Here is a 20,847-nt window from a genome sequence, read left to right as displayed (position 1 = left end):
AGAAACATGGGTTTTCAGTGTTCGTGTATAAATTCCTTAAATCTGATGAAAATAAATTAAGGATACCTTCATTTTACATTATTTCCACCACCTATTTAGACAATAAATAACCTTTCTTTCTGAACTCTTGTGTGGTCTTGATTGTGTTGCCAGGTTAGAGACATATGTCACATAAACATTAAGGAGAGACAGAAAATGAAATCTACATCTTAAAAAGGCCATGGTATACAGAAGATGCTAACCTCAACATATTTACAGATATGCCATAGGGATCTCATGGATTAGGAAGAGTTTTTTACCTAAATAATTTACCTAATCTGGATATTTGTCCCAAAACTCCTTCCCACGCATTCCATCTCCTCTACCGCTCTGATCTCGTGTTGGAAATGTAGAATAAACCGCAAGAAGGAAATTAAGGGGTTAATTTATAAAAAAATGGCCGAGTGTTGCCTCTTTATAAATGAATATTTTAGTAAGTTAATCAATAATGTGTTCGTTGTTATTTGTTGTGTGAGTTTAGGGGTCTGAAAAGGGCAAAAATATGACAACTAATCGATTACTGCCAACAGGCACAGGGGATTGTTTATGAATGGCATTGGCAACCAAGGACACGCATGACAGAGCACATTTTCTCTATTGCGAAACTCAGTCTATATCAGTTGATATGAGCGACTTTGAAATGTCATGAACACACACAGCTCGCGTGTTTCTGTCTCTCTCTGTGAAGGCTCTCTGTAGGCCTTTCATGGCTTTGAAGCATGCGAGTCAGTCATGCATCGGTAGGAAACTGAAACACCGTTGAGCAGGGGAACATATTTATAGACCAAGTGTGATGTTTCACATTCCCCCTTTATCATCGTGGCCACCAGCAGCCTGCACAGTGTCGGTTTCATCCCTCACAGTGCAGCGTCATAGGATCACGTCAGCAAAAGGATCGTTTGGATAATTTAAAGCTCAGTGTGTGACCCGGAGGAGGCCTGCTCACTAGACTACATTTAGATTCACTTAGATACATTTTTTTTTATTGTTTTCAAAAAAGGAACGTGCTTCGAGTCAGTATTTGTTGACTTCTTGGGTTTTCTTTTTAAACACATAAAACAATCGAGATTGGATCTTTCATTGTTTATCTAGATTCTAGAACATCATGTTGAACACGAATAGAGGCAACCTAAAATAGGTATAGTGTGAGAAATGAGAGCTGGAGCTGTGGTGTGGTGCAGCATATCAGGCTGCTGTAAAGGATGCTTTCTAATTCAAAGCATGCGCTGAAATATGGCTTCACAGTTTCTCGCTTGTGGTTTGTGTGTGTGTGAGCCACCTTCAGCAGAAAATGTCGCCCGGTAAAGTAGGACAGAGAACAGCGAGCTGTGTGCAGCAGTTGCCCAGAAACCAGAGAGCCAATAATGTTCTCACAGAGCCAGCACTGTTTATTCATGTACGGCTGTCGCCATTGCGGCTCCCGCAGACTCACTTTTCATCGACACGCAGCCAAATATGGAGGCTGCCTGCTCTGAGCGCGCACCAGCCGCTATCTCTCTGAACACAAACGGTGCAGAGCCATTATAGTAGTCTTCCGACAGGAAATGTCGGTCTACAGGCTGTGACTATCAAAATGGTGGTTCATATTTCGTCGGCAGCCACAACGCATATTTTGTCCGCGGCGCACCCGCCTTTGTCTCCTCCATTGCGGGGAGAATTTAAACAGATAGCAGCAAATATATCTTGCTGTATCTTTAACTTGATCGAGAACGAAGACGGGTGAACGACAGACTGCCTCCCTGCTCATGTTGCGATTACCTTTCACACATCTGCAGGAAATGATTCCACATCTAATTAACCTCAAATATAATCCAAACCAATTAAAACAACTGTATATCTTTATACATATGCGTCATCAAGGGGACATTTGAAGGATGTTATAGTTTGAACAACATGAGGATAAGCACATATCAAGAATAAATGAAGAGAAATGCATTTGTAGACCATATTTTCTAATCATTCTTAATTTGTGTGGCAAATGAGTGTTAATTAACTGTAAAATTTGTTTTATATAAAGTTACCTTTAGGTTGCATGCGTCATGGGGAAGCTGCCAGGTCTTTTTAAATCGCCACATTGGCAAATATGGTGTTGTCCGTTAGGGTCAGTGGAAAATTCTGGCCCACAACATCAACAAAAAAGGCTTTGGTGGTTGATACCAGATACAATTTCACCCTTCTTTATTCATTAGATGTTTGAAATCTCACATGACTTCTCATACTGTGCAGTCTGCATGATTGTTGGTACTCATTTTAAATTGACAGACAACGGGAATAAAAACCTGAAAATGAAATAATACAGTATTGTGCCAATGTTTCTTTCTGCTTATTATTTGTGTTATCTATTTGACCTTCCATTCAGCAGATCTAATGGTAATGTGGAGGACCTGAAGGCTTTGGCATGAGAAAGACTGCACGATTATTATACGTCCATCTTGGGGGAAATGTTTGTTTTGGTCGAAATGTGTTGGTAGAATTGTTTTACTGTTTTCATTTGGAATGAATAGCTGACCAATGATGATAATTGCACCTGAGGCCTAAACAATGAAGCTGCAGTTGGCACTTTATTCCGTTAAACAATGTGATTTTATTTATGCGATTATTATTTTGAGTTAAGGTTTTCTTCACCATCGATTTTGTCGTTCAATATTAACATAATACTAATAATAATAATAATAATAATAATAATAATAATAATAATATGCTACCGAATGCAGACTAACAAACGTTTTGTGTTCAATCAAAATAGAAATGCTTTGTTTTATTTTTGAGATAGGCAACAGCTTCAAACAAGAAGTAAAAAAACATAATATTTGTAATTAATAATTTTAAGAAAATCAATAATAATACTATTAGCATTTTATAATTTAAAAAAAATGTAATAATGTGACCAGTGATAATAATAACAATAATAATAATAATAATAATAATAATAATAATAATATAAACAATGACACTAATGTTCCCGAACAAAGTATCACTACTACTGACGTCACCAAAAATAATTATCAAAATCAATTACAGGCCCTCAACATATTTATACAAAACAGAATAAAAATTATATTAAAAAAAACGATCCTTTTCTTAAATTGTATTTGGATGCACAAAACATTGATCCACTTATTTCACTCTAAATTTCATCTGGTTTAATATGTCATTTAAATGATGCCAAACTTTGTAGGGAAATCCCTTTTAGGGTCCAGTTTACCAAATACATTCAAAGAATCAACACTCAGGAATCATTATAAGGTCCTTTAGTCCTAGAAAATGTTTATATATAAATTATGACTGTGAATATTCTGCATGTTTAGAATTAAGTTAAGAAACGATATTAATGAGGCCATTATGGACTATATTTGCTTTTCATTTAATTTGGTTGGTCTTCAAAAATCATTCAATAATTTCGTCAGGAATAAACCGAATTCCCCTAACGGTTAACGTGCAATATGCCTAAAAAAATACCCTATGGAAATTACATTTAAAACCAATCGACTGAAATCATGATTTGTTTTTTTTTGGGTGTCTGTTTGGTCTTTATTTGGTTATCATCACAATCGTTATGTGCTACTGAGTCAATTATTGTGTGCTGCGTAAAACATTAATGTGCAAAAGTCCGCTCGCATATTATGGTATTACATAGTCATTTTAAATATCGTTTGATCGGAAAAAAGGAACTGGACATAAACAGCTTTGCAGTTTGTCACCTAATTATCAAATATTTTTAAAATAATCATTCATATGGATGAATCAAAATCAAAATGCGTATGAGGGGTTTTTCAAGATTCCTTGGGGCTGATATTTGAACGTTTAGGATGCCATCAGACAAACATTAAATATGGGAATTTTTATTTCTGATATTAGTCAGTAGAATTGTATTGTTAATTTATTTATGATTTTACACAGACTGATGTTTATAAATGTTTATTGGATGAGGATCAGCCACTGTATTAAACCAGTCATACTCTTGTCTCGTTTCTTTAATTTCCTGTTTTTCGGTTCTTTCTTTAAATGCAAGTGAAACTAAAAAAATGTTACATTTTTATTTGGACTCTGGACCCCTAGGTGCTCGGTGGATCTCTCTGACTTCGCTTGCCCCCCCGTGCCAGACATTCCATTACAGCAGCCGAGCAGCGGGGCTCCTCCCCCTCACTCAGAAACCGGAGCACGTAGCAACAACCGAGCCAATGTGCGATCCGTCCTACCGACTGCGGTGCCTGGCAACAGAAAAAGACGTGATGACGTCCTCTCCAGATTGCGTATTATGGGGTGTGCGGAATTAAACAACCAGAAGAGGACAAGCGGGGAAGCCAAAAATAATAAAAGAGACAGAAATAAACGAGGTGCATGGTGAATCATGGAGCTCTCTGCTGTCGGTGAGAGCGTCTTCGCAGCCGAGTCCATCCTCAAACGGAGAATCCGACGGGTAATCGCTGCTTTTCGCCCACAGGCTGTCTCCACACATATTACGCAACCATTTGTTTGTCCGCCGCTCACAATCAATGCTTTGATAACCCTGAATGTATTACGGATCTGTTTTTGCAGGGTTGCTGGGAATATCTGGTTAAATGGAAGGGCTGGTCTCAAAAGTGAGTATTGTAGCCGAGGCTGTGAAGGACAGCGCTCCATTCTGGCCGCTCGTATAACTGCAACACCTCAGACATGTCGTTTATTCGGCTCGTTTCTTATCATATCATCTGCTCCATGTGTTGAAGCGCAGTCTGTTATATGTCTGGTGGCTCATGGGGCTGTAGAGGTCTGAGCGTAAGCCCGCTGGGATGCATTGAAGTAGCTTTAGCAATGGCTGGGATCACCATGCGTCACTGTCCGCTACGTAGCCTGTAATTGTAGCCTGTAATTGTAGCTCAAGCAGCAAGATCGCTTTGTTAAAGTGTAACGCAGCGTTGTGATTGGAGAAGATCTGTCTAAGATGTGTGTCTCCTTGTGTTTGGGACACAGGTACAGCACCTGGGAGCCGGAGGAAAACATTCTGGATGCACGTCTGTTCGCAGCTTTTGAGGAGAGGTGAGGGTTTGACAGCGCAGCATAGGCCTCTCTGCAGACAGGAGACAGCACCGTGCATTTTGTACCGCAAACATGTCCATTTAAATCCGACTTTTTGTCTATTTGGATCTCCCAAACTTTTTTCTAGTAAAGAAAGTGACAACAAGCGTCGTTGGAGCGAAGTCATTCCATTTCCAAATCAGATTGTTGCAATGCATTATGTAATTTTCTTATCATAAGCGGAATATCTGCTTTACTCCGACATGATTTTATCTAATTTATAACGTATTTCTAATTTAAACAACGTTTTAAAAATACGATTAAATCAAAGCATGAGTAAATGGCACTTGTGAGAAAAGAGATTTCCCGATTTTATTATAGACCAAATAAAACATGTAGCCAAAAATATATTTGTTAATCTGTGACTAATCGTGATTTTCTTTATCAGGGAGCGCGAAAGGGAGCTGTTTGGGCCGAAGAAGAGGGGACCCAAACCTGAGACATTTCTCTTGAAGGTGGGTAAATCATGTGATGTAGGCCTATTTCTCGGGTTTTTATGTTATCTTTTCGCCTTTCTAATGTGAGATGATATTATTAATTTCGATTTCATGAAAGCTACGACCTTATCGAGTTTGAAACTTTGTTGTGATCCATAACATATTGCTTATAGGCCTACTGTGGGATCTGCGAGCTAAGAATAACTTGTTATTTTAATGAGGTTGAGCTACAGTGCTTTTAAATTTAAAACTTCCTTTTATATTATTGAAAGTTATATGTATTTGACATGAATTCCCTAAAAAAACAAGCAGCTTTAGGGACGAGGCCTTAACGCTCGTATAACCAGGGTGTAGCTGCTTCTCTTAAACTGTTACATTTCCCCAGGAGATATCAACATTTGATCTCTGGTAAACTCCTCTCCGTTATATGCTCTGTCCTCAGGCCAAAGCCAAAGAAAAGACTTATGAATTTAGAAGAGAGGCTCCCAGAGCGATCCAGGTTTCCTATCCAACCCCGGAGCCTGTCATAACTCCCAGGGCCCGGGAGGGTTTACGTACCGTGGTTCCCACAATCTTCCCACCGAGCGCAGTCAACAGAGGGGAAAGTGTCCAAATCCGACCACCGGAGCCAGAGAGGAGGCCAAGAACGACTCCATCAGCTGCTCTGACAGACCTAGAACTTGGCGTCCGGATACCTAAAAAGAGAGGGCGCAAACCGAAGCTACATTTACATTTCAATGAAACAGTCGATGGAGGCCTCTCAGAAGAGCCGAACACCAAACGGAGCAGGTCACTCGAGGAGCCAGTGTCACACGGATTTTCAAACATGTCCCGCCACTTGCTTCATCACGGGGAGTCGTCAGATCACAGTCTCATGCAGCTGACACGGAGGTTTGAGGAGAAGACCACCATCACACCCAAACACAGCAGCAGCGAGCAGAGACACGCAGGGTTGTCTTTCAGCGCGTTCAATCCAGATGTGCGTAAAAGGGATCAGCTGAAACACATGACTAAATGTTTGATGTCTGTGCGGCGGCCCAGCAGCTCTGCAGAGCACCGGAAGCATCAGGTGAAGGAGTGCAGTCAACCTGCTGTCAGATCCACTGAGAACAATGACAAGGCCGCGCAACCAGCCTCGTGCTGGACCCCCAGATTGACCAACTTGGACACTGTGACAGTGACAGATGTCACCATGAACTTATTGACAGTCACTGTCAGAGAGAGCAGCACGGAGAAAGGCTTTTTCAGAGAGAAGAGATGAGTATGCTCGGATGTGGGTCATACAAAAAAAAAAGTATAATATTTTAACATGCTACTAACTAACATTTTGTGTACCTTATTGTAAAGTGTTACCAACAAGCCTACTACAATGCTATATATTTTTTCTATGTAACTTTCAATCGTGTACATACAAATATTTAATACACTGCTGAGAAAATCAAAGTGTCCTTGTGAGTATATTGTTTTTGAGACTTTTTTTTTTTTTTTTAAAGAAAAACGTTTCAACGATGTCATCATAAATAACCACAACTTTCTAGAACCCGATTTTGCCTATAAACTCATCCGGTTATTGATTCTGACGGTGTTCCCTCATTACAAGATTTAGTTTAAAACGCTTTAATGAAGATTTACTGAAGGTGTCTGAAATGAAATACTTTCCAGCCATTCACGTGTTTAAACCAAGTCCACTTGAGTCTAACACGGTTCTGAAAAGGAGGTTTCAATATAGTATATATCTAAAGGTATTATATGAATTTGTGTGCTGCAGTACTTCAAAAGATCGAAATATATAACACCTAAATTACCCATGCGTCATATTAAAATGTGTTATTATCCTGCTGGATGACGTCTTTTGTGATGGCTTTTCTGTTTGAAGATTCTCTGATGAGAAAGTTAACATCTTTTCGGTAAACAGAATTGAAGACATACTCAGACTATTCAGGTGTAATTTGGCCTCCTGGTCACACGCAACCAGGCCTACCTAAAAACACATTAAGACCCAACCGGTTCCCTTCAAAGTGCACGGCCTTATCTCGAATTCAAGAAATCCCAAATATGTTTTTTGTAGTCCATCATTTAAACGCCTTGTATCATAATCAGAAAAAACATAAATATCAGAGCCTGTCTAACCTTGTTGGACTTGATTACCGATTCAAGCTGATAAACATATAGCTTTATTCCCTGCAACATTATCATCACCACCATGTCGATTATTGTAAGTGGTCAAATTACGCATAGCCTACTTCAAAAGGGCGAGTTGGGCCTTGAAGCTGACAGCCAGTACAAGAACGAGATGTTTTTGACAGCTTTAATTGAAACACTCAGATGCTATAATGATTTTAATAGGAATAGTATCAATGAGTCATTTAATTTGCACATAACTGTGAGAAAGAATTACAAGAGGAGTTTCCTAAACTGTGACCCCGTGTCGAGTTGAGTGAACGGAGGTTTATGGTTTGAACGGTTCCTCTTTTTTAGGGCGTTATACTGTGGTGTTGGCCGTTATTTATCCCATTAACTTGCATCACCTTGCTCCATCAGGCTTTTACAGTACATGAAGCATCCAGGCTGCACTCCGCTGATAAGAGGCCACTTCTTTCATGCACAAAGCCTCCATTCATTTGACTTCGCTTTGTCTCTGCAGAGGACCCAATCTGACCATCCGGGACTCCTGTCAGGAAACTCCGTCTGTATTCTGTAGTCTCACCAAAGGCTCTTTTTAAATGTTTAATTTGTTTAGGAACATCTGAATTTGATGTTTTGGTTTAATGAAAAAAGGGGGTGGAGCACTGCTTTCTAGGAACACATTTTGACGCAAATTCATGGAACAAAGATAATGCAACTTCGCAAACTATGTCTAAAGTGTATCTTGTCATGTTCTGCGTGCGCTAACATGTATAACACATTCAATATCATCCAAACTCCTAGATTTAGTGGCTAGAGTAGCAACACTTGTCCTGCAGCTGTGACAACATCCGGCCAGATTCTCCACCTGAGTGTAATTTACTCAACGACATGGCTACCCATCAAGAATCCAAACCCTTTGATCTGATTCTGCCTGAGGGCCCTTATAAGCTGGATGCAAACCTCGAGAGGCCTGTCTGGTTACACTCCACAGACTTTACCTCCACAAGATGTCGCCAGCAGTAAGACCTTGAGACTCTGCCAAATTATTTTCCCACAAAGACCCTGCGAGTTAAAATTAAGTGGAACCACTCATCCACAGAGGATTAATCATTGGTGAAAACGTGTATCGTTTGTACTCATGTACAGTATTAGTGGCTGTTGAGTTACAGCCCCCTCCCGAAGAAAGCAGCAGACCTCCAGTGAGGGCAGTGTGCGTTACATCATCCCGCCACTAGATGAAGCTCAAACTCAGATACACCCCTCCCAATCTCATTTCAGATGGGCTAACTGGAAATGCATAAACAATTGATTAATTACTCTTATGTCACAGCCATGTTACAATGTTATGATTTTACACACATTTTTGAATAGAAGATAACAGCTTCTATGTTATGTGATCAAGTGAGTGTAATTTGACCAGGTGAGTCCAAATCCAATACCATATTTTATTACTATAAATAAAACACATTTCTTTTCATTGAATTATTCCTTCAGCAAATGGTTTATGATTCTTTCTTTTTTATTTATTTATTTATGTAAAGTCTCTATATAGCTTCCATGTTATGTGACCATGTGACCCCGTCACCCCAAATCAATGCAATAATATTGCAGGAGCGTTGGCCTTAGCTCTGTGATGTTTTACATTTCATATCATTTGGATGCTTTGATCCAATACGCGCAAAAACTATAAAGAATCAAACTCCGAACAACAAGGAAAGTGCAGATATACAGTCCAAGCAAGATCATACCGTAGTAAGTTAATCAGTTATAAGGCCTAAATTAACCCGACCAGTGCTTCGTGTTTTTTTTTTAACTCCCGTCAGTCACGCGTGACCTTTCATTAAAACGCTCTTACAATTATATTACAACACTTGACCAGGAAAACACAACTTTTGTTATTGCATTTAAGTGCTTCCTATATTTTTACAAACGTTCTTTGGAAAGTTAGGCGTTTGAAAAAAATGATTATTTATGTAATTGTCAAAAGCTTATGTCATATGTTGACCCCAAATCTATACAACACTGTATACTTGACAATTAAGACACACCTCTTATTAGATTAAAGTCCTTCTATTATTCTTCTATTATTCAGACATCATTAGCTTCAATGTCATGTGACCCAGTGACTCCAACTCAATGCAGCATTGTCTAACCACACCGGACAAATAAGACACATCTCTTTTTTATTGGATTATATAGATAACTTTATTTCATGTACATATTATTCGGAAAATTCTACCCTTTTAACTGAAAAGTTTAGATTTTATAAACTATTTTCCTATTCAATGCAGCACTGTCTTTTATTCGATTTTAGAGATTATTTTATTTAATACCAATATGAAATGTTATTCCAATGATGATATTATTCCAAACCCTTTTATGTTTTGGATTAGTCTCAGCCTACCTTCAGCCATACCCAATTGGAAATTATGTTTCCAGTTTCGTAAAACTAATTTGGGCAAGTTATTAAATTACATCGCTTTTGTCTAATTTAAACGTTGATAAATTAATGGTTATTAAGTGAAACCCTGCAAGACACCGCTGCACCAGGGATGAATGTCTGTCGGATAGCCAACCTAAAACTAACCCGCAGAGAGCCTCTCAGAAGAGGATGCATGATTGTGAAGAGTGGCGCACTGATGTTAACAGATGGCTGAAGGCTTTCACCCTGAGCGTGTCTTTAGAGGGCAAAGACAAAGACCGGCAGACTCCCCCAACAACTGTATCAGCCCTAATTAGAGAGAGAGTGAGAGAGAGAGAGAGAGAGAGAGAGGTGTGTGTGTGTGTGTGTGAGAGAGAGAGAGAGAGAGGTGTGTGTGTGTGAGAGAGAGAGAGAGAGAACGAGAGAGAGTGGTGTGTGTGTGTGTGTGTGTGTGTGTGTGTGTGTGTGTGTGTGTGTGAGAGAGAGAGAGAGAGAGTAAGAGAGAGAGAGAGAGAGAGAGAGAGAGAGAGAGAGAGAGAGAGAGTAAGTGGTGCATGTGTAGGAGAGAGAGAGTGAACATATTGTGAAGCTGAGTCACGCGTCGCAGCAGAGCGCTTGTACTCTGGATAACTCACAAACAAACTTTCTAGCCATGCTCTACCGTCCAATTCTGTCTAGATTGTGGTTTCTTATACGGATGAGATGTTGCCAAATGTGATTATTCTGATGTGTATGCTGGGACATCAGCTACGGCACTGTTCGGCTGATCTGTGCAACTGGACTGGAAGGTAAGGAACTTTCTCTCGTTTTCTGCGAATCTATTGCCTTTTAAAGCGGGAAAACAACTGGGGCATTTAAATGTGGTGCATGGTTTAACCAATCTTGAGCAATTATTTAGGCCTACACAGGCTTTGTTAAACCATTACAATGCATTAATAAAAACAAATTTTGCGTTATAGATGTTGTGAAAAAGTTTAACAAATGTCATTAATGACCTTACTTTGATAACTGCAAATGTAATTCATATTACAGCAAGAAACATGTGATTATTTATTATTGAATTGTAACATTTACAACTGCAATTGTATCAACAAGGACGACTAAAAACCAGCATGGCATGCTCTACAATGTGCAACCAAGTGTTCTTATTATTGTTTTGTAAATTATCTTTGAAGCAATAGCAATTATTTAGTAACCATTAATGATGCCAAAAACAATGTAGTCAAGGCATGCAAGTCATTTGAATTAAACCTTTTTCATATTGATAATCTATTCCTCGGTTTCCCTCTGATCCAGCGGATTTGCAGCTGGTGTGGACTCGAGGATTGTTCTCCAGGTGCGGCTGCGCTGTACAGAAGGCTCGGTAAGGTGGGTTTACCCGGGCCAGGCTCTCCGGGTGGTGCTGGAGCCCAACCTGTCCTCAGCCCGGCGCACCATCGTCTGCATCAAGCCGTCCCCCTCTCTCCGCGGAGCCAGCGTGTTCATCGAGCGGGCCGGGGAGCTAGAGCTGCTGGTGACCGAGGGCAGGCGGCCCCGGCATCAGGTGTACTGTTTTCGGGCTGATGGTCCACACAGACCCGCCATCTACCTCCAGTCCGGCCCGCAGAGTGACGGAGCCTGGAGCAGACGCACCATGGGCTTCAGATATGAGCTGCTGGGCAACAGAAGTGCTGCACCCAACGTGGGCCACCGCGGGCTGCAGGGTGAGTGGAAAAACATGCATTTACAGCGTTTATTAAGGGTGTTAAAGAAAATATTTCGTTATGAGAAACGCTGCAGATCATTTGCTTATGGATTACCAACTGCCCTAAATAAAGGGCACATTTGTGGGGATTTTTCACAACCTGGCAACCCATAAAATAGCCTACTTATAAAGCGTGCAACTGCTTAGTGCATGCAATTATTACATCATTTACAACTCAGAAACCCTTTATAAAGAGTGCATTGTAGAACTTGACACCAAAAATCCGAATCACATTTTAAAGCATACATTAAGGGATGGACCGGTCTTAATTCCTGGGAGAAATAGTGGTCATTTAATTACAGACCCCAAACATGCTGGCTGGAGCATGCAGCTGCTGGTCAGTTGTGTGTTTTGTCTGGCTGTCTGGTTTCCATCGGGGGGGACAAAGCAGTGAGGACAGAGCGGACCACAGGGCGGCTGAAGGGCACCGGGCCAAAGGGCCTGAATTGAGACCACAAATAGTCTGCAAATTCCACAAATGCCTTTTCATTGTGCATCTCTGTTTAGTAGCATTTATCCATGTGTGCGGGCCTTTTCCAATGTGATGATGTCATTCTATGTCCATAATAGACAGCTGCTGGTCTATCTTTTCTGCATTGCCAGTCCGGCAGAAGTGTTTGACTCCTGCGGTCTCCTGCATTGGCACAGGGTCATTCAATTAGGTGGAGACAATAGGAGTCAAACATGGGGTCAAGAGTTTTTTATATGGAGGCAGTGTGGTGGGAAGAACACTTAGGAGAAGCATTCCTTCATCCAACCCGGGTTTCTTTACTCTTTCATATGAGCAGGGAGATGAATACAGTTGGTATGTGTGTCAGATTTAAAGTCCATGGAGTGGGAGGGAGGACAAGACCCCAATCTATCAATCATTATCAGCCAAAGAGTTGTGGGTCTTGTATGGTTTGGAACACAGATAGGAATGCCTGATTTGATGCAGGTATTCATCATGCTTAATTTAGTTTCCTGTTCTTTTCTCACCCTACAGCTTCATGTCGACCCTGCAATGATACGGAACTCCTCATGGCCATCTGCAACAGTGACTTTGGTGCGTATACAAATCTTACTCTACAAACCGCACATCTACTTACTGTACTGCATATACAAACTGAAAAAACTCCATTACATTGCCACTAAGATATCAAGTTCTAATAAGTCATGTCAATTAGGGAATACTAGTCAAAGTGTGAAAAGAAACCTAACAATACAAATTAGATTTTCGTCTGGGCAGCCATTGAGAGATACCCAACCTGTTTAGATTCCTAATGTAAATGATGTAAGCATGCATCTATTTTACTAAAGTGTTATATTTCATGCAATGTTTAGCTCTTTTTCTGCTCGTCTAAGTTTACTTGTGACAAATGTTGACGTTTTTACTTTACACAGCCAAACTTACTAGTTCCTGATTTTAGCCTGCATACAAAACTGCAGATCACTTTATAAAATATGATTCAGAGTAATACATTCTAGCCACCAATTCAATATCGACTTGATACAATAGCCTCTTACCTCATTAAATGTTGCTTACATCAGAATCAGAATACCTTTATTAGTCCCACAGAGAGGACATTTGCATCACTAAAATACATCCTATAATATATTAATATTAAGTCCTTAATTTGTTTGATTATATTGTTGTTGTACTTTAAAGACTGGAAGATTTTGAATTTGTGATCTAAATACCTCCTCCACCCCTGGTAAATGTAACCAATATAAAAGTCTGAAGCTGGTCCGCTGTATGCCCTGACCGCAGCAGCAGAGGTCAAACAGATGTCGGGGGGCGTTGCAGAATGGGTGAAAGCAGTTCATTAGAGCAGAAGTAATAGGTCCTCATTTCTGTGCCTCAATTTCACACTCCTGCCATGTCCATTTAAAGATAATGCATAGTAAAGGTGTTAATGGAGAAAGACAGGAAGGAGAGAAAATAAAATAACATGGCACACTGGCTCTGCTCTTTCTTCCAGTGGTCCGAGGGCACATCAAAAATGTCTCCCACGACTCTGAGCATCAGACTTCCTTGTTGGAGGTTTCAGCAGTGAGGGTGTACTGGCAGCGCAGTGGAGTGTTTGAGCACCAAGCGGCGGCCCCTGGGTCCCCCCGTTCCGGGCACATACACACACTCCTGCAGTGCCACGTGAAGCCTGGGGATGGAGAGTTTCTCTTCACAGGGTCAGAACACTTTGGGGAAGCTTGGCTAGGGTGTGCCCCGCGCTACAAAGACTTCCTGTCTGTCTACAAGACTGCCTGGGCAGCACGGCGGAATTCCTGCGACTTCCCTTTGGACTGAGGAAGTGTTGTTTTATCCACAGGCATCCTCACGCCAGTACTGGCCCTGTGGGATCCCTGTTATGTTTTCATGTGCCAGCAAGGTGGCATCCAGGATCACCAGCAGGGACCAAGTAATTCAATTGTGGGTTTTTAAAAAAAAAAGCACATTTTGAGGAGCAGGGCAGGGGCAAACAGCAGGGCCGCCTGCATTGAGACTCAGAGGGCCGGCCTTTGTCCCCCCCCCCCCCCCATCACTGCCCTCAGTCCTGGGAGGCTGAGAAGGGGTTGGGTTGCTGCTCCCTCTTTGTGCGTCTCCCAACATCATCCGTTGTTCACTTTGCTGGCTCTGTGTGACAATTGCCCCATGAACTAAAGTGGGAGGGAAGACTGAAGGACTGTTTTTCCCTAATCACCAGTTTGTTCAATATGCTTGTATATATTATGTGTTAGTTGTTTTTACTCGGATGAATATGTGCTGTAATATGTGAAATAAGTTTCAAATGTTTTTTGTTTTGTCTATTTATATGGTTTGTGCTCTACACATTCAAATAAATGTTTTGCCACTAATATGCAAAATAAAACGAATACATTAGTGATCACCTTTTTTGCATTTATTAAATGATGATTTGTTACAATGTTCAATTCAGTTTTGAATTGCATATTTTTTGGTTTTTAATTTGAGAAAAATAATTTCCTTTTACATCTCTTCAGTTTCTATCAGTATAGTTATTTTACAAATGTAAATCAGGGGCCCGTGAAATTCAACTAGATGTTATAAATCGGAAATGTCTTTAAGTCTCTGTTTTCCCTTTCATTAAGACAAGATATTTTAATATTTTTACTAATAATATTTTATTTTTTGCATTTGCAGTAACACCAAATCAAACATTTCCCAATTCTGATTTACCGAAACTGTTTTAACTATTAAAAAATGAACGTTTAATTTGTGGATAACAAATCTTGTCTACACATCTGTGTAATTGGTGGATTTCTTCTTAACATATTTTTAACAGATAATCTAAACCGATAATTTAGCTGTGTGCCTGATGAAGTGTTTTGTAGTGAACAGAGCCCATGAACAGTGCATAGAAGTCTACATTTCATGAGGCCCTCTGGTTCACGAGAATACACTGGTCCCTCAAGAGACTGAGTTAAAGCTTAAATGAGCTTAAACCCCCATTGCCCATCACATGCTGCATACTCTGTGTTTTATTTAGGAGAATGAGATTTAGAGCTATATCCTACAAGTTTAAGTTTGCCTTTTTCCTTCTGCATCCCATCTTTCCCCCTGTAATCAGATTCTTATGATAATAGGATAGCCCTACCATAAAATGGAATACAAATCTCCTTAGATGGCGCAAAGCTCTGAGCTGACTGAATTGGACAATACTTTTGATTGTGCATCACAGCGCGAGAAGACGGATGGCCAGATGTGGGGCCCCAAAGCCTGGGGATCCTCCCCCTCAGCCCCTCCCAGAAGGGGAACAATTAAATGACTTTTAAAGCAACTGCTTTCTTTGCCGATTCCACACTTCTCCCTGGCTGAGCAGGGCTCACAAATTGGTGTGTTGAACTTTTTATGAGGACTAAATAGCTGCCAATGAAAGTGTAAATGACGCTGTGGTGAATGGGGCCCTGACAATGGCTCTGCAGTGACAAGGCCTCCGACAGACATAATGACCATTGTCACGGCTGCTGTCATCTAGAAACCATCAGGGCTCATGAATCCAAGAAGCAGAGGAGGCGTGATCATTGCTCTTTATCTCACTCCGGCCACATTTTTTCTGTATTACTGCTTTATATCCATGATATCTTTTATATTTATCTCTATTGCTCCTCTTTTAATGCATTTTATGTCTTTCAGTTCTAGGAAAAAACAGATTATAGACAAGCATACAATATATTTGAGGAATCTCAGCCATTAAACACAAACTTTTGGGACTGTTTTTAGGCATTTAATAGTTTTATTGTGGACAAATTATTATTTAGACACTGCTATTTCTGGACCAAAACGTTTTGGATTGGAGACATGAGAGTGTGAGAGTGAAGTTTTAAGCATAAAAGAAAAGGGTTGCAAAAACATCTTATTTTCATAGGTGTCAGACAAAAATCAAGCTTTCCTTAAACCTTTCTTATTCTGCAAAAGCTCAGTTTGAAGTCTCCTCCCTCACTATTGACCCAGGGGGCCAGCATGTCAAATTTCCAAGCAAAATATAGCCTCTCTGCAGGCTTTTGAGACCGCACAATTCTCATCTCTGGGAATTCCAGCTGGCTCTCATGGGGAAGGAGCCCAGGAGGGCCCGGGCCGGGAGCCGCTGCGTGGAGCCCCGGCAGGAGTCCACCCAGACTCGGGGGGGTAATTGGTTTATCCCACCGCCTGGCCAGCTTTCCCATGTGGGCCACTGCTGTGGGGAGGCCCAGGGGTACAATATGGAAACAGCATGATACCCTCCAGTGCCGAACAGGCATTCACGGCTCCGGCTGTGGAGAACAGGGACAGGGTCCGCAGGACACAAAGCTGAGCAGAGATGTCTCCTGGCTTTCAAAAGGTTGCCATTTGGTCTCCTTTAGACGGTAGGCGCCATTTGTGTTTGGAAATTTGAACTAATTACATTTTAGCTCAAGGCTTTTTTTTGTAAATGTGCTTCTCAATTCAAAAGTTAATTATTTTGAGAGTTCATCTAAAGCTCTATATTATTGTTGTGTGACTCATGCACCTGCTGGAAAACTCAATTTTCCTAATGTCCTTGTGTTCTTAAATAATTAACAGAATCAAGGAACTACAAAAACAAAACCAGAATGTGTTTTTCTAAACTAGAGACTCAGTTTACCAATCATCTACAACTTGGTTTGATATTCAATTGACCTTTAAGCTAAGCATAATATTATATTCTTTACAAACTTTGTTTTTTAAAAACATACTCCAGCACTCATAGAGAATCAAGAGACAAGTTACACACTTCACGTAGCTAAAAAAAAAAAGTACCTCAAATGATATGAAAAAGTCAAATTTTATTGTAAAGCAAAGCATATCAAGCATATCAGTGGCACATACAAAAGGCTTATATTGTGACCTTAGAGGATAAAGCCACCTAATGATTTACCGACTTAAGTCTCATTTCAGAATGAGTCGAATCTTCCTGTCGCCAAGTAGCAGTCTGCAAAAACAGGATACATAGTTTGTAATCTGTTCAGTCAGTATTGAATCTTTAATCAAAATGCAAAAACCGGGATCATTGTATAAAGTGTATGTTGTGTTGCACCTACCGAACCAGTACTGCTGCAATCAGGCCTCCAGTGATGGGACCCACCCAGTACACCCAGTGATAAACCCAGTAGTTGTGCACTATGGCCGGACCAAAGGCTCTGGCTGGGTTCAGACATGTGCCAGAAACATCTCCACTGAGAAAAGAAACAGGTATTGGATTTTTCAAATAAGTTCCCCAATATGAAAATAAAGTGTTTATGCTGCATAAACAGGAAGATGCAAATAAGATGTGATATTTCAAAATGTCTCACTTTGGCAGACCTGCAATGAATGCATCTTTACATGATATTAAGTCATAAATTAAAGGATTTTACTGCAACATATCATGTTCTGTCATTTTATTGTAGAAAGGAACTTCTTATGTAGCACAATTCTCTTCAATAAGTAATACTTTCGAGGCGGCAGTGGCTCAGTCTGTAGGGTTCACGTCCCGATCGGACCAGAACAAAATATGGAGTGAGCTGGTAGCTGGAGAGGTGCCAGTTCACCTCCAAGGCCACTGACGAGGTGCCCTTGAGCAAGGCACCTAACCTCGAAACTGCTCCCTTGGCACCGGGTACCTGGCAGCCTCTCTGCTCTGCCACCTCTCCTATATCTGGTTGTGTGTGTGCATGTATATCCTCCCCTGTGTGTGTAATGTGTGTAAACACAACAGAGTGGGGAAAGAAATGTCCCTGTAAGGGATTAATAAAGTATATCTTCTTCTACTACTCACCCAGCCAGAATGTTGATGATAACAGTGCAGCCCACCATAAATGGCACCATGGGGCTTCTGGTGGTGGTGTTGACGGCCCCCAGCAGCACCACCATGGTGACGAGGCAGGTCATAGCAACCTCTCCAAACACAGCGGCTCCGATATCACTGTCCGTCTGCAGCAGAGCAAACGCAGCCCCGCTGGCTTTGGAAAAGTTTTCCCTTGAGGTCATCACCTGTTGGCATCAGTTCAACACAATTAAGATCTTTATTTTGGACATATCAAACAGTCAAAGATGGACGTTTAAATGACATTAGGTTCACCTTTGCCATAGCAGCTCCAAGCACACCTCCAACCAACTGGGATGCAAGGTAAGGAGCCACCATGTTCAACTCATGCCTCCACAGAGATAAATGGCAAGGGTGAATGGTGGGTTGAAATGGGATCCACTAGAGAGAACATATTCAGGGACAGAAAATGTAGTAATGCAGGAAAGCTTCTTGGTGTCTAGTCATGTTGTCTTCAAGCTTTTAAATTGGTACAAGTGATTTTGAAAATGCAATTAATTCGTTCACGGGTAATCAGGGCTGATTCACTTAAATTGCTCTTTCTTAATTTCTTTTTGCAATATTTTAGTTTTTGAACAGACATAAAAACTAAAGAAAGAAAACAAAATCAACGCTTTACTGGTGATGATGAAAATAAAATTATTTGCCAATACTTAGATTTAATGCAAGTATAATTCAAATGTAAACAACAGTAAATGAATCAAGAACAAATAAATGAAACTGGAAACCTATTTTGAGAGTCAAATGTGCTTTTGTGAATGATATAAGGGCAGAGTGGGTTGTAGCCTGTGCTTGTTTCAGATGGTTCTTTTATATACAAATACCGTTGCTCTTTTAACAAAACTGTTGTAATGTGATGAACAGAATCATGTGAAAAAAATATGAAGTTACAAGAGCACAAATGACTAATGTCACCTGGATAAAAAAGACTTACTAAATTGGCACTCAAAGCCACCAGATGAAGTGTTGAAAAATCTGTTTGTGTAGTTATATTTGTAATGCATCAGTGTTCATCCAACATACAGGAGTTCATTCCATGCAATCTAAAGAAAACATTCATTATTCATGCACAATACATTTGTTTAATGTATCTGAAACACCTGATTACCCTCACCTGATTTCAGCCATGCAGGCCACCATGACGGCTACAGCCAGCCCGTGCACCAGAGCCGGCTGAAGCCTCCCTGCAGACTCCACATTCTCTATCACCGACACACACCCGATGAACACAAAGAAAGTAGTTCCCACCAACTCGGCCAGGCAGGGCTGAAATAACCTCTCAAATCTGTTTGGAGGTCTCGCTGGAGGAGGCTTAGTGTCTGAGGACATAAGAGACGTCCCGACTTCACCTATCTCCATCTTCTCTAGAGCCATGAGTCTCAGGGAGGTCTACCTGTACAAGCTGAGGATGTTACACTGAGCGTACTGACCTGAGGTGAGATTAGTAATATCTCTTTGCTGCTAATCACACGGACTTTGGTGCGTGAGGTTAATAGTTAGAATAGCTCCACTGACCAGACATGAACTCAACAACTCTTTTTCCCGTATTAATCCAGCATAGTCTGGTCATCTCACACCCTCCCATAACTAGTGCACATGCAAAAAAAGCATGTTTTCAGATGCTACTTTTTTATGGCAGGGTCAAAGCCGAACACATTAGTGTCCATGGCAAACCATGCAGAAAACTTCTTGTTATAGATTAAGCACAATTCTTTTTCCAGATACATTAGGGCTTTAGACAAAAACAGATAAAACTGCAAGCTAGATAACTTGATACATGTTTACCCAAGAGTAAAGCCTGTGACTCATTATTCATATTTGAATAAAGATTTCTTAAAGTCACTTCTTAAGTTAAACTGTATAATGTCAGGCTCCAAAAGATTCCACTTACTAATGAATCATTTCCCATAAAGAGAACACAGATGAAATGAAAGAATGGAGAAGATGGTGCAGAGTTTGCACACAGACTGCTAACACAGCACACACGGCCTAACAGATCAGTGGCAGAAATAGTCATTTTCAATTATTTGCTGTTTTTATACTAAATATTCTTTTGATGTAAAGGAATGGCTGTAGGCCTATACAAATATTTGAAGGTTTATCCCACCACTCCTCAAGAGCCTTTGGGTTTTATTTTTATACTATACACCTACAGAAGCTTGTGAATAGAAACGTTTGTTTATCTCAGAAAAGTTTCCTGCGCACCAACAGATAAAGTAAACAAGGCTCTTAAGATGCAAATGATTGTCATACACCTGACCCGCAAAGCCCTCACAATCTCACACAGCCAAGATAAAGCACTTGAGCCAACTTCCCTCTGGACGCAGGTATAGACGTCCCATGTCCTGTTAGAGCATACATTATTTCCCAACAGCCACACACATGCTTTGAATAAGTAAACTCCTCTTAATGTACAAGAAATCCATTCTGAGTGTGCTTTTATATGTTTTAGGCCTTTTTCAATAACAAAATGTTTTGCTATGTGTCCTTCTTGAGGACCAAAAAAGTAAATTGTATCTATGAATAAATGTCACACACTGCTTAAAAAAGAGGTGCATGTTTTGGTCGATGCACCATCACCAGAAGATCAGCATCTCCTGAGCAAAAATCATTTGAAAGAGCCTCTTAACGAGAAGCACATTAACATTGAATTTCAACCTTTTTTGGAGCGGCACATCTCATTCTATCTTTGAAAAGCATGGATACAAGAGTGCAAATCCCTTT

The 20,847-nt window shown here is 40.5% G+C and overlaps 3 protein-coding genes across 3 annotated transcripts; 2 read left to right on the top strand and 1 right to left on the bottom strand.

Moving 5' to 3' along the window:
- The first annotated feature begins 4,195 nt into the window (after nucleotides 1-4,195).
- On the top strand, nucleotides 4,196-6,880 carry cbx8a (chromobox homolog 8a (Pc class homolog, Drosophila)). The gene is made up of 5 exons (XM_079647096.1): nucleotides 4,196-4,459; nucleotides 4,579-4,622; nucleotides 4,993-5,058; nucleotides 5,486-5,552; nucleotides 5,977-6,880. The coding sequence occupies exons 1-5, from the start codon at nucleotides 4,391-4,393 to the stop codon at nucleotides 6,793-6,795; spliced, it is 1,065 nt and encodes a 354-aa protein (XP_079503222.1). The 5' UTR covers nucleotides 4,196-4,390; the 3' UTR covers nucleotides 6,796-6,880.
- Nucleotides 6,881-10,692: 3,812 nt separating this feature from the next.
- On the top strand, nucleotides 10,693-14,562 carry LOC307017192 (meteorin-like protein). Its single transcript, XM_079646740.1, has 4 exons — nucleotides 10,693-10,871; nucleotides 11,380-11,786; nucleotides 12,813-12,872; nucleotides 13,789-14,562. The coding sequence occupies exons 1-4, from the start codon at nucleotides 10,786-10,788 to the stop codon at nucleotides 14,109-14,111; spliced, it is 876 nt and encodes a 291-aa protein (XP_079502866.1). The 5' UTR covers nucleotides 10,693-10,785; the 3' UTR covers nucleotides 14,112-14,562.
- A 2,522-nt stretch (nucleotides 14,563-17,084) lies between these two features.
- aqp8b (aquaporin 8b) lies at nucleotides 17,085-19,833 on the bottom strand. The gene is given in 6 exon segments (XM_079646332.1): nucleotides 17,085-17,250; nucleotides 17,360-17,494; nucleotides 18,076-18,290; nucleotides 18,379-18,449; nucleotides 18,452-18,504; nucleotides 19,238-19,833. Coding segments are annotated over 6 exon segments (777 nt in total). The 5' UTR covers nucleotides 19,498-19,833; the 3' UTR covers nucleotides 17,085-17,207.
- Between the last annotated feature and the right edge of the window lie 1,014 nt (nucleotides 19,834-20,847).

The sequence above is a fragment of the Notothenia rossii genome (assembly GCF_949606895.1).
Source record: "Notothenia rossii genome assembly, chromosome: 8".
NCBI lineage: Eukaryota > Metazoa > Chordata > Actinopteri > Perciformes > Nototheniidae > Notothenia > Notothenia rossii.
This window is presented reverse-complemented; position numbering and strand designations above follow the sequence as displayed.